The sequence below is a fragment of the Manis javanica genome, chromosome 6, assembly GCF_040802235.1.
Source record: "Manis javanica isolate MJ-LG chromosome 6, MJ_LKY, whole genome shotgun sequence".
Classification (NCBI taxonomy): Eukaryota; Metazoa; Chordata; class Mammalia; order Pholidota; family Manidae; genus Manis; species Manis javanica.
Window position 1 is genome coordinate 149,793,355 of NC_133161.1, and position 12,712 is coordinate 149,806,066.

At 49.2% G+C, this 12,712-nt stretch overlaps 1 protein-coding gene across 1 annotated transcript; it reads left to right on the forward strand.

Annotated features, from left to right (window-relative positions):
• The first annotated feature begins 1,826 nt into the window (after window positions 1–1,826).
• On the forward strand, window positions 1,827–11,235 carry PLET1 (placenta expressed transcript 1). The gene is made up of 4 exons (XM_073239816.1): window positions 1,827–2,323; window positions 6,070–6,271; window positions 7,087–7,148; window positions 8,965–11,235. The coding sequence occupies exons 1-4, from the start codon at window positions 1,948–1,950 to the stop codon at window positions 9,312–9,314; spliced, it is 990 nt and encodes a 329-aa protein (XP_073095917.1). The 5' UTR covers window positions 1,827–1,947; the 3' UTR covers window positions 9,315–11,235.
• Window positions 11,236–12,712: the final 1,477 nt, after the last annotated feature.

The window sequence follows — 12,712 nt, forward strand, 5'->3', positions numbered from 1 at the left end:
TAGTTTCAGTATCCAGTACAAGTCCAGCAATTCTTCTGTTAAATTTATTTGATATCTCCAGTGACTGTCTGCAGGTTTACTGATAATTTCTTCTGCCGGCTCAAATCTGTTAAGTCCTTCTACTAAATTTTTCATTTACTGTACTTCCAACTGCAGAACTTCTAATTGGTTCCTTTTACATTCCACCCCTTCATTAATATTCCTTATTTGGTGAGATTTCATTCTTTAGACATGGTGTCTATTAATCCTTTGAACATATTTATAATACTTGAGTTAACATCTTTGATTATAAGTGCAACGTCTGGCTTCCTCAGGGGCAGTTTTTGATGCCTGGGAGTTTTTCCCTGTGTATGGACCATACTTTGCTGTTCCTTTGTATGTCCTCCAATTTTCTGTGGAAAACTGAACATTTTTTTCAGATGTGGCCTTTCTGGATCGCAGGTTCCCCTCCTTCCTGGGTTCCTCGTAGGGCCCGTTGGTGGTGACTGCTGCTTGACTTTTTGAATTAAAGTCTATATTCTCTGTCATGTGTGGCCCCTGAAGTCCCTGCTGTTGGCTGGGTGGCCAGCTCATGAGTAGAAAGGTTTCCTTGGATGCCTTGGGCTGGTAAGTGTCCCAGCCTTTGCCAAGCTCCCTGTGTGTGCATTTGGGGACAAGCCTTCACGGGCTGGCAGGCAGGTCGCAGCTCCACCTTAGCCTTCAGCACACGCTTGTGCAGAGCCTCAAGGTCAGCCAGAGGTGAGAAGTTAGCGCTTTCGTGGGTCTGTCCCGGGGACGTGCAGAGCCCTATACGACCAGGTGGCCTTCCAGATTCCCAGGAATTTGTCAGAGATTTTCAAAGCCCCCAACACACATTTCCCACCCTGGCTTTTTCTTTCACAGTTTTTGCCCAGCCCCTTCTTTGTCCCAGTTGAAACCACTGCCTCAGGCAGCTGCAATGTTAAAGAATTCTGATTATTTTCAACAAATACCGCAGCAGTAAGGCTGCATGCGCACAGAAAGTTCTGAGGGCAAAGAAACACAAGCTCTGAAAATTCAGCTTCATAGGCAATTTCCAGACGGGTTACACAGTGGCAGCTCTTTGGAGACAGAGCTTTCCAGAGAGCTCCACGCCCGTTCTGCCCCTTCCTCTGGCTGCTAGCTTGCTGGTCTTCACAGCTACTGTGGTCACAAAGCTGCTGTTTCTAAGGCTACTGTAGAGGTGGGGTGAAAGGGGTGGGAACAGGGCAAGTTACAGCGCCGCAACACTCAGTGTACTTTAACAAATGCTCCTCAGATTTCTGTAAGCCTTTGGTTAGTTTCTAGAGTTCTAACGAACTTAACTTTGATTGTTTTTGCCTAATTTCTCACTGCTTTTCTGGAGGAATGGGTTTATTCTGAGGTTCTTAGGCCACCATTCTCTCAGTGCTTCTCTTAAACATTTATAAATTTCACCTTGATTCAACTCTACATTTTGGGCTTTTTTTTTCCTGTTCAGAATACTTCCCTCTTTTCTCCTTCAGTGAGTAAATCATAAAAATCAAGGGATATGAAAAACATATTTTCTGATTTTTCTTAGTAGTTTCCTTGTGCTGTGGAGGAAAGGGTCAAGAGCAAGGTAGGCTAAAGCTGTTTCTTTCCAAAGAAATAAATCTGAATCTAGAAACACGGTCTTTCTTGTTCAATGCTAGTCACAAAATGAACTGGGAACGGAGACATGTTCAATTAAGAAGAGTTAGAAAAGGATGTGTAATATTCCAAGAAAAAGGGGCTTTTATAACTGAATTTCCTGCAGGGAGAAGAGTGGAACTTCTAAACGGGCCAGGTATGTGATGATTACTAAACTCTGAATTTCACTCTGTGGCATTTACCCTTTCTCAACAGCTTTCCTCAAATAGATACTGAGATGAATGAGATACGGCCGTGATCAGAACAAGTACACGCCCCTTCTTGAGCAAAACTGGAATCATGGTGACCAGTACAAGGCGATGCATCCCTGGTGGCACCTTGGGCCAAGTTCCAGAAGCCAGTTCTCGTCCAGGAAGGAGTGGGACGGACATTTGCACGTATGACCTCACGCAGGAGCTCTGGCCTGGAGCATATAAACGGGTCAGTCAAAGGTCACACCCAGTTCCAGGCCCAGCAGTTTCCGCGGAGAACAAGACCATGGCAGCACACGGGTCCACGCTCTTCCTGCTGGGCCTTGGGCTGTGTCTCGGAGTGCTGTTCGCCTCTGCCAGCTCTGCAGAGAGGAATGACGCCTGCCACTTCACTGAGGTCTTCACCACCGGCCCTGGCATCAAGGCCAATTCGGATGTCTACAAAAACAACACGGTCTACACAGGTGAGCAGAGCCAGGCTCTTGTGAGGGGAGTAGCCAGGATGGCAGCCCTCCATCCCTGCTCTCAGTTACACAAAACGAGGTCTGGATGGGGTGTGGGGGCAGAGGGAGAACGAGAAAGGGGGCGGAGGGACTATTTCTGCTCGTTCCCTGTGTAAATGGGAGTCTTGGAGTGATTAAGGCCTAACACCCAGGCCGACTGGGTTCTAGCAGGGCCACATTTTTATTGTTTTGAGGGATAATAATCGCATCCCATCTGTAGTCATTTCACGTCCATCTGATAAAGCAAGGCAGCCAGAGATGATGTACATTTTGCTCAACTCCGGGAGACACTGTTCCCATTTTAGCCCATGGTGGAAAATCTAGTGAGCCAGACAGGGGAGGTATCACCATTCTGCCTTATTTATTAGGAGCCCAAGGCTGAGAGACGCTAAATGACTTGCTCGGCGTCTCTCTGCTGGTGAGGGACAGAGCCAGCTCCTAACTCTCGGTCTTTTCATTCCTGATTCAGTGTTTTCCTGAGAGTCACCTAGGAATATTTTATAAACATCCCATTTCGATCAGCCAAACCTACAAGTCAAGGCAATTGCTTCCTAATTATTTGCATAATAACAGCAACAGCATTCAATGTGCGGGTTTTACATTATTAATGCGTTTAGTTAGTCCTCATAATGACCTGTCAGGCAGAAACCAGTTACTCCTGTTCTGCAGGTGAGCCAAGCTAGCGATTGCTCAGGTCCCAGGGCTCCTAACCAGCTGGGCTGCATGTGAACCCGGGCAGTGCAGCCTCAGACCCCACCCCCATTAGTCAGGGGAGGGAGACCTCTTACTCTGTGCTGGGCCCCGTTGTAGGGTAATGCTCTGATCTTCCTCATTGCACAGATGAGGACTGAGGCCCAGGGAAGCTCAGATGTACCCGAGGTCACCAGGAAGCACCACCGCTGGCATCTGTCCGGCTCCGTTCAGCCAGGCTGCCCAGCCTCAGCACCTGCCCTCTCACCTTGCCCCGCTGCCTTTCAGAATGCTGACCAACTTCTGCAAAGACAACAGGGCGCTATCCCTGCCCGTGGCCTGCAAGTCCGGGCTTTGGCAGAACAACTGTACCTGCCTTCACCACTCACCCTGCTCTTCTCGTGGGGGTGTCACCAACGGCCTCGGGTGTCACTATGTGTCACTCTGCCCCACTCCCTCAGAGGATCCCATCCTGCCAGGGCAGGGACACAATCCTGTAATTCAAGATGAGGCCCGAGAGGCGGTCCAGGAAGGGCCTGGAGGGCCAAGGGCCAGAGGGACTAATGCAAAAGATTGCAGATACTCAACTTAGCATGTCAGGGAGCCAGGACCCTGCACTTGAATGTAAGAGGAACCTGTCTTGTGAAGCCTCTGGGGTGGGGGTGGGGAACCAGGATCCTTCTGGAAGCAGGAAGGTGGGAGAAAGGAGTCAGGAAGACCATCCATTAAGGCCCCTTGAAAGGGAACATGCTGGGTGAGAGGGAAATTGCATCTGATTTCATCTTGGAACAGAAATGTGCAAAAGCTCCCAGGGACTCATTATAGGAAGGACTTGAGAGCCGTAATCCTATGCCTGCAGAGACGTGAAGTGCCAGCTTTCACACCCAGGGTCACACAACAGGCTCCAGGGTTTCTGTGGACTGTCACTGCAGCGCTCTGCTGGGACCCAGGACTTCAGGGGAGGCTGAGTGGACGCCCACACAGGCCAACTGCCTCTCCTTATTTTAACTTTGAAACTTTTTAAAATTTCAGGTTTTGTGTCAACATTGGTTAAGTCATGTATAAACGGCTCAGCAGGCCCCAAGCTCAGGCAGGATCTTAGAGCAGGTTCCTGGGTCTGTCTGGACACGGGAGAGAAGGCTGTAACCCAGTGACATTCATATCAAGACTGTGTTTACGAGGACTGGCCTCCGATTCTTACTTCAGTGGGCAAGAGGGTGGGACTTGTTTCCCTAAACCTTCAGCTTTAAGAGTTAATACAATATTGGATGCACAACGTTTAAATCAATCAGTGGGCAGCTATCTAGTGTCCTCCAAGTGACCAGCACTGGGCTGGCCAGGTACTTTCACAGATGAAGCCGCCATATATAGTACAAGTCACAACATAGTTACGACTCTCACGTAAGTACACGACTCTCACAGTGAAAAATGCAAACGTTTCAGGAGAGGAAAGGAGGGCTGACCTGCCCGTGGTGGGACATGACCAGGACCCCAGAGCGTCTGTAGGGATGGGATGTGCGGTGAGGAAGGGCCCCAGACAGGCAGACAGACACGAACAAAGGCCAGAGGTGCAGGCTGAACTGGAGGCTGGCTGACTACCCCTCAAGAGAAGCTCAGGTGGCAGAGGGAGCCGGATTACAGGGCTCATAAAAGCCGTGCGCTGGGCACTGTGACTGACAGGGCAGAAGGAGAAATACTCAGATGCTCTATAAAGAAGGGCAAGGCTTTGGAGAGGACTGTGTCAGGCTACAGACACCCAGATCATACAGATGCCTGGGAGGGAAGAGAGGCACAGGCCAGAGCAGGACAGAAGGGGGGACAGAGACAAGAGCATGGCCACGGGACAGCTGGTGGACTCAACGGCCCTCTGATGACACCACCTCCTGTCACCACATCCAGGCATTAGGACAAACAGCAGTTCCCCCTGATCAAGTCAGGGCCTGCGGGATTTGGCTCAGCCCAGCGTTGAGTGGCAAAACAGACTGAACAGAGAAATGTTCTATGCTAAAAATAATAATCCCAACTTACCTGACACCCACCATGAATTACTGTGTCTTCACATTCTTCTCCTTACTCCTCCCAGGAACCTTTTAAGATAAGATATCTTATTTCCATATAAAACAAGGGATGATGTCATTCTCTCCCGACATAGAACTGGTCCTGGAGCAAAGTGGGCATCCAATAAACATTTATGGAGTGAATGATGGACGATAAAAAAATCGAGGCTCAGAAGTGAAGTAAAATTCATACCCAGAAGGAGAAATCTTTGAAGGAATTTTGGGTGGCAGAGCGCCCTGGAGAACACGACAGCACTGAGACATTCACCCAGGAGGTTCTCCCCACGGAGGAAGCAGAGCCTGAACTCCCCCCCATTACACATCAGAAGGCTGCGATGTAGGTGTAGCTCCCTCGGAGCACAGGGAAGGCTCACCTGAGCTTAGGGAACCTAAGGGTTACCCGCAGGCCCTGGGTTAAGGCCCCTGGGGGTTAGAGGCCCCCTCCCCTTACCCTCAACAGCAGAGATTAAGAGCAGCAGCATTTCTGGGGCTGGGAAACAGGCTGTGCCTAGACTCAGCAATCACAGCCCCGGATTTCAGGAAGCACCTCTCACGTGCATCAGCCCCTCCCCAAGAAGAGGGCAGAACAAGCTTATCCCCCTTATGCGGCAGATGGGAACCGCCTTGAGGGAGAGAACGGGCCAAGACCTCACCCCTGCTAGGTGGCAAAACCTGGGCCAGAGGACTGGTCTTTGTCCACTTCCCAATGTAGAAAACTTGGAAAACACCAAAAGAGCCCTAGAAAGAAAGTAAGTCATCTATAACCCCACCACCAAAAAATCCCTGGAGTTAAGATCTTCATGTATATCCTTTTGAAAAAAGTTGGTTTTCAAATCTGTATAAAAATGGGGCCATACCATATGTAGCCAGCATGTGTAACTATGTTTCTTCCCACCCGAGTTCACTGCCCTCCCTTGTCTTCGGCAGACGGCTGACTGCTTCCTCCCCATTCCTTCCTAGTATCCGTTCCTGTGAACAGCAGCATCAGCTCTGTGGTCCTGCGGGCACTGGACACGAACCACCACCCTGTAGGCCACTGGCAGAAGGCGGATGAGTACTGCAACAGCAGCGCCCTGTACCACACGAAGGACTCCCACTGGGGGCTCTTCCAGGCGGACTGGGTGTCTCCGAACTCTACCAACGTGACAACGGTTGAACTACAGTAAGAACCCAGCCACACGCTGTCCACTCTGGGCTTCCACAGTCTCATACTGGGTCTGTGCAGGTTTACAGTGACTCGGAGGACTCAAAACACAATCGAGGTGCACACAATCCAGGTGCACGTGACACAAGAGAATTCAGGCGCTGCACCCCTTCCCTGCCTCGCCCTTCTCTGCCCCACCTCCCACCTTTCCTCTAAAGGGGCTGGCACACACACCACGTGTGCTCGCTGTAAACAGAACGAGCTAGTGTTAAAGAAACTGGACAATAGTTAAACAAAACACAGCTGGACAGTAAAGACAGATAGGTAGATAGATAAAACAGATTTTACTCAGAACTACTGCGATAGGAGAAAAAGAGACCTCTGTAGAGATCCAGGCCCAATTATAGATACAACCTGGGCAAGTGGGAATTTATAGCTAAGGGGCAGGGTGAGGGTCAGTGGATGGGAAATTACCAGGGGATTCTGGCTAAACTGACCTAACAGGATCCTAACTGAAGGCAGGCCAGGGTGACAAGACACCACCCGGGGCGGTGGAGGGCGAGGAACCCACTCCGGGAGCAGGCAGAGCTGCTGGCGGGGAGGAGGCCCTCACAGAACCGACTTAGGGTTCTTGTCCCAGCTGGACTTCATGAGGAAGTGTGGCCTCCTTACCATGGAGTTCACACTCCAGTGTTTAATCACCTGCCAAGTGGGCCATAGAGAAGTAAGTGCAGAAGCGATTAAGAGGCTGGGATCCTCCGGGAGGCAGAAATGCGAGCAGAACCGTGCGCCCCAACGTCCTCCTCACCACTGCTTCTCGTTACCCCTCACAGAGCCTTCATGGTCAGTCTCAACAACATGGCGACACTTTCTTCTCTGAAGCTGACAAGTATAGGTAAGTTCCTCTGCAGCCTGTTGACATATCTGGCAGTGAATTCAGTCTAGAAAATTACTTTGTGGGCGCCCCAGAAAAGTCTCCTAATCACGCGTTACCCAGGTATCAGTTGAGTCTCCCAGCACCTGGAGACCTACCCCCGGTTAGCACAACCCCTTACCCTACGCTGGTGGAAAACAAAAGCCATCCCCAAGGTTTCCGTCAGTTCCCAGGGCCCCTCTGTTCTCACCATCCCCGGGGGCTCCAGACTCCTGCCTCCGGAGGAGCCATTGCTATTCCACATCATGTAAACACCAATGGGAAAGCTGGCTCCTTCCTCAGTTTCCCCAAGGAATTTTCACTCACACAAAACCTTCACAGGTATCGCAGTCTGTGGCCAGAGGGCCTATGGGCAGAGGGGAGCAGCTGGAACAAAGGTGGGCTAGCAGCACAGACACCCACACTCCTAGTTCTGAGGGCGTCCCCTGCCTCTCAGGCTGCTGCGAGCTTCAGACCATCAGAGGCTCCTCATCCCCCCTCCTTTCGTTTCCCTCCAACAACGTGAAACAAATTCAAGGAGCTGATATTCAGAAAACATAGGTGACTTGCCTAGGACCACACAGACAGCAAATGGGAAACCGGGACTCAAATCCCACATTTTATACTTTTTCCACTTTTCTTAGACTTACAGTGAAATTATAAAGACAGTCCCCTTTTTTTTTTGAAGTTTTTAAATACGAGGTTCAACCAAGAATAGGACGCATTATCTTCTCAATGTCCAGATAACAGGTCTTCCTGAGGCAAAAGGAAGCGATTTTCCAAACCCTGAAATGCACCCATGCGCGCCCACTTTCCGCTGGTCAGGCATCACGAATGTGGGCAAAGGGGCATCTGGGTTTGACAGAAAATTCTGAAGTGATTGTGCCTAATGAAGCTCTCCTCTGCAGCTTAGCTGGTTTCCTCTGAAAGACTGGAGGGTTATTTTCTTGCTCAAGGACCTTTTCAAGATGTTAAGTACTAAGACAGAAAGTTTATTTCCAGTCAAGACTCCTCAGTCCCATGCTAATAAAATCCAGTGTAAAAAAGAAAACGTGGCAGAGTTCAGACCTTCTGGCTCAGTGGGATGTTAGAGAAACATCTGCCCTGGGGAATGCTGATGAGGTAAGACAATCCGAATGTAAGGGCCTGAGCCACTGGACATTTCTCTTCTTCTTTCTTAGTCACCTCTGTGGTTCACTCAGACCCTTGGAGGTGTCATTGCCAAACTCGTTTTTCTAGGGTCAGACAGCCCTCCAGAGTACAGGCCTGGTAGCCTCAGAGAAACAATGCCCAAGACAAGTCCCTGCGTGTGAGAATGACTAGTGCCCCAGAAACCACAAAGATTCAGGGCTTCAGGGGCCTGGCCTGAGCCTCTTTCCACTTCCTTCAAAGTAGGGGTGGCCATTCTTGGGTCCAGATAGTATCTAGTTATTTTAAGCTTTATATGCTACCTTTGAAATTAGCAACACAAAAATAAAATTGTGCCATTCTGGATCATGTTTGCATTATTGGTTAAATATATGAAGGATGCAAAGACATCTGGGTGCAGAGTACCCAACCAACAACAAATTCAGTGCTTGTGTGAATTCAGCATAAAGCCCTTTCCCGTAGGTCTCTCCAGACCTTCAGGGTGTAGTGTTTCTTCTTCTCTGTTCCTCGCTGTTCTGTACCTGCTTGTTTTCCCCCTCCTCTAATACTCTTCCCTCTTAGGAGTGTTTACTGAATTTTGTTCATGAATGACTGGTTTCTCCAGAGCCCACTCATCATGCAAGAGGTTCTGATGCCGTTTTTTTTCCAGTGACAACCACAACCTTGACCTCCACACGGCGCACCTTGACCTCCACACGGCACAGGACCTTGACCTCCACACGGCGCACGGCCTTGACCTCCACACGGCACACGACCTTGACCTCCACACGGCGCACGACGTTGACCTCCACAAGGCCCACGACCTTGAAGTCCACAAGAACCACAGCCTTGACCTCCAGAAGAACCACAGTCTCGACCTCCACAACCCTCAAGAACAAGCCATCCACACACCCCACCCCACCCACAACCAGAAGCTTGGCCAACAGCATCTTCCTTGGCCCAATGAGAGACGCCATTCAGCTCCTGCTCGTCTTTCTCACCAGCAAACTCCTCTTCTAGGAGGAAGCGAGGGAAGCACACGCTCCTGCCTCACTGCATCCGCCGATGTTCAGTTCCGATCCAGCACTCCGGACAGGTGTGACTGAAGGCACAACCTTGCCAACACTGATGAGGGTCCCCCGGTGGGGGCAGCTGGTCTGTGGCACAGGCACGCAGATGTTCATCCAGATCTCTCAGGACACAAACTAGGTTCTTGGTAACTGAGACTTGGTCTGGGTGGAACCTGAAATTCTGGCTCTCGGTTTAACATGTTGACAAGCCAATCTAAACTTCTGCTTATGGCCAAATGATTCCTCTGCACCTCTGGGTCTCTGTGGGAAGAATCTTTCTCTACTTTCAAGATGATCTCAAGATCTCTCTCTGACCAGACCCACACAGGTTACACAGAGCTTCTGTGACTCCTGTGACTCAGCCAGGAAAAAAGGAAGTGCTCGGATGCTACTGGTCACACCAGCAGCGTTTGAAGGGCAAACAGGAAGGAACCGCATCTGAGCAGCCAGGGGCAGGGATGCACTACAGAATACAAGCATTATTTTCTGTCACACCAAATAAACTATGCTTCAAACAATAATAATGAACCTGTTAGATTCAAATGTCTTTAACGTGATTAATTTACAATACAGAGAACGTTATCTTATTCACTTATGTGAGCATTAAAAAATAGAACAATGAAAGTGTGTATGTTTTTAAAACCAGGTCTAGGGGTAAACTTTTCTCAAATATTCTCAAACACTGGTCATGTTTCCCCAAACAGTCACTTCCACTAAGAGAAATGGGCAAAATACCAGTTAACATCCATAACAGCGTAAAACCAGGAGGCACAGTGTTTCCTGTAACAAACTCCTTCAGTAACTACACTAAATTCAAGGGCACCTGCGATCAGTGACTGCGATCCTTTTCCCTGTGAATACACCATACTTCCCTATTTTGTAGGTCTTGCATCTTTGCTGAAATCAGACAGTTTGAAAATCACAATCTGGTGACTCAACCTCAAATTGTCCCTTCTCTGCGGGGCAAACTGTTGCTCCTTATGGAGGGCTGCAGTCACCTGTTCGCTTAGTGATTCTCAACCATTTTTGCAAAGACTGCCTTCCTTGTTGAGGGTAGTCCCTGACATCTCTCTGCCATTATCTCAGCAGCCAGCCGATGACCTGCAGATCTCCTTAATGTCAGAATGTAGCAGCCTTTCCTCATTAAGCATTCTCCTCCAAACTCCAACATTTTTTTTATTAGATTCTAAAGTCCTGAAAAATGCTGTGTGTTTGCCAGCTTAATGGTTGTGTCAGTGGAAGGACCAGTTCTCAGGGCTCCTTATTCTGCCATTTCTGTGACACCTGGTAGCCAGTCCAGGACCTCCCAGGCACTATGCTCAGCTCAGCCCTTTACACCCGTGGCCCCACTTAGTCTTCACAGCAAACCCTACAAGCTACAGCCAGTTTACAGATGAGGACACTCAGGAAAATAACCTGCCCAGTCACCCCGTAAGTCCTAAAACTGGGCTTTGATGAGGGTTTAAACCACTTCAGAGGCCACACCATTAACCAGGACACCCAAAGGGCTCCCTGAGCAGCTCCCACATCCCCTGGGACCCCCCAGAACAACTGGCTCCCATGGGTCACATGACAAGAACACGCTATGGGATCCCTCACTTATCCCTCACCAGCAGCCCCACTTCTCTGCTGTGTCTCCAAGATAAACTGTGTGTGGCTGACCCAAGATAGAAACAAGCTTCATAGTTAACCTTTCATGGCCCAGTCTGGCCGTCACCTCAGGTCCAGTGAGGAAGGTGTGGCAAATATTGGAGCAAAGATACTCTCTGAAGCTGGAAAACTTTCAGACTCAGAGAGACCTGGGTGGCTGAACTTAGACAAGCAACTCAAACCTGCTGAACAAAAACCCTGGATTAGGAGGCAGGCAGGAAGCCACTGCCAAAAAAGATGACCTTAAAACAAGGTTAGTACGTTCCGCCCCATCTTTAGATGAAGGTTTAGCCAGATAGCATCTCAGCCCTCCTTAAGGTCTGTTTTGATTCTCTGTCACACCCAGATCTACTTCTGAGGGTCTGGTCATCGATGGCAAGTAGATGTCACCTTCTGCCACATCTGACTGATGACAGAGGCGTCTGGGTGCACTGAAGAGAATTCTGGTGCAAAATCCAGGCTCAAAAGCAGTGTCCTACTCAGCGGGGCTCCAGAGCCAGAAACTGCAGCAGGACAGTTACCTGTCATGCTGTCACTTGAGTGAGTCCAGCAAGGGGCACACAGGGTGGGGAGCAGAGTGACAGTGAAGGACTGAAGATGTACACCTGTGGTCTCAGGTGCAGCTACTGCTCCTCGTTTACAACGCCCGGATGCTCACTAATGATAAATGACACCAGATGACGGCAAGGCAAGCCGGCGGCCGTGAGGAAGCCCACAGGCTGCACTCCTGCAGAAGAGGATGGCAGCACCCGGGCTGTCTGGCACTCCCACACTCAACCTTGTTCTCCCACTTTTGTATTTTCTTGTTTCAGTGGCATGATTTGTAAATTCAATGCATTTACGATGTTAGGCTCAGAACTGCCTACCCATTTGAGAGAAGTGATAATTCATTCGGAGAAAGAAAATTGAGTCTTCCCAATCCCACTACCTTAAAGATCTCCACACACCACAAAGAGTCCCAAACCTGGTCAGTCCACCTGCACCAACCATTCAGAGCAGGAAAACAATTTGCAACAAGCAGAAATTTGAACAATCTTATTATCTATCAATGCCCATGTTACTTTTTAAAGCCATTGTTAAAAATACTAATAATCAAGTAAAACTTTATAAACTCTGGAGCCAGACTGCCAGCTGCGCTTGAGTTTGCCCCTTATTAGTTTGGGACCTTGCACAAGCTACTTAGCTTCTGTGTGCCTTGTTTTTTCATCTGTGAGTCAGTGAACAGCAGCCACCCACAGGCTGCTGTGGAGATTAAATCGGTTCATGTATATAAAGCACCCAGAACCGTACCTGGTACAAAGTATGAAGTATCTAACTATTTAATGCCTAAAAACAGCATCACAAATGATACACTGATGTACAAGAGAGCCAAGTATTACAGCATGCACGGTACACAGCGAGCAGTTCCCTGCTACCCGACTCTCCGTGCACGTGCTGTTCCTCGCTGGCAGCTCATGGCCGCACTCCGCGGTGCGTGCTGACGCTGCAGTCCCTCCATGTGTGAGCACTCCTCTAGGAAGCACCGCCTCAGAGGACAGACTTTCAGGGAGGATGCTTGTGCCTTTAGCATAACCAACAGTAATCAGGGGAACTTTATCTACTAAGAAATATGCCATTTATGTTTCCAGATTTTGTGGTTAACTCTATTTTTTCACAAGATTCACCTACATATTTATAAGCCTAACAAATATTTTTTCC

Coding starts and splice junctions, on each gene's coding strand:
- PLET1 (XM_073239816.1), top strand. CDS start 1,948: ATGGTGACCAGTACAAGGCGATGCATCCCTGGTGGCACCTTGGGCCAA. Junction 6,272..7,086: donor GTGACAACGGTTGAACTACA/GTAAGAACCCAG, acceptor TACCCCTCACAG/AGCCTTCATGGTCAGTCTCA. Junction 7,149..8,964: donor TCTGAAGCTGACAAGTATAG/GTAAGTTCCTCT, acceptor TTTTTTTTCCAG/TGACAACCACAACCTTGACC.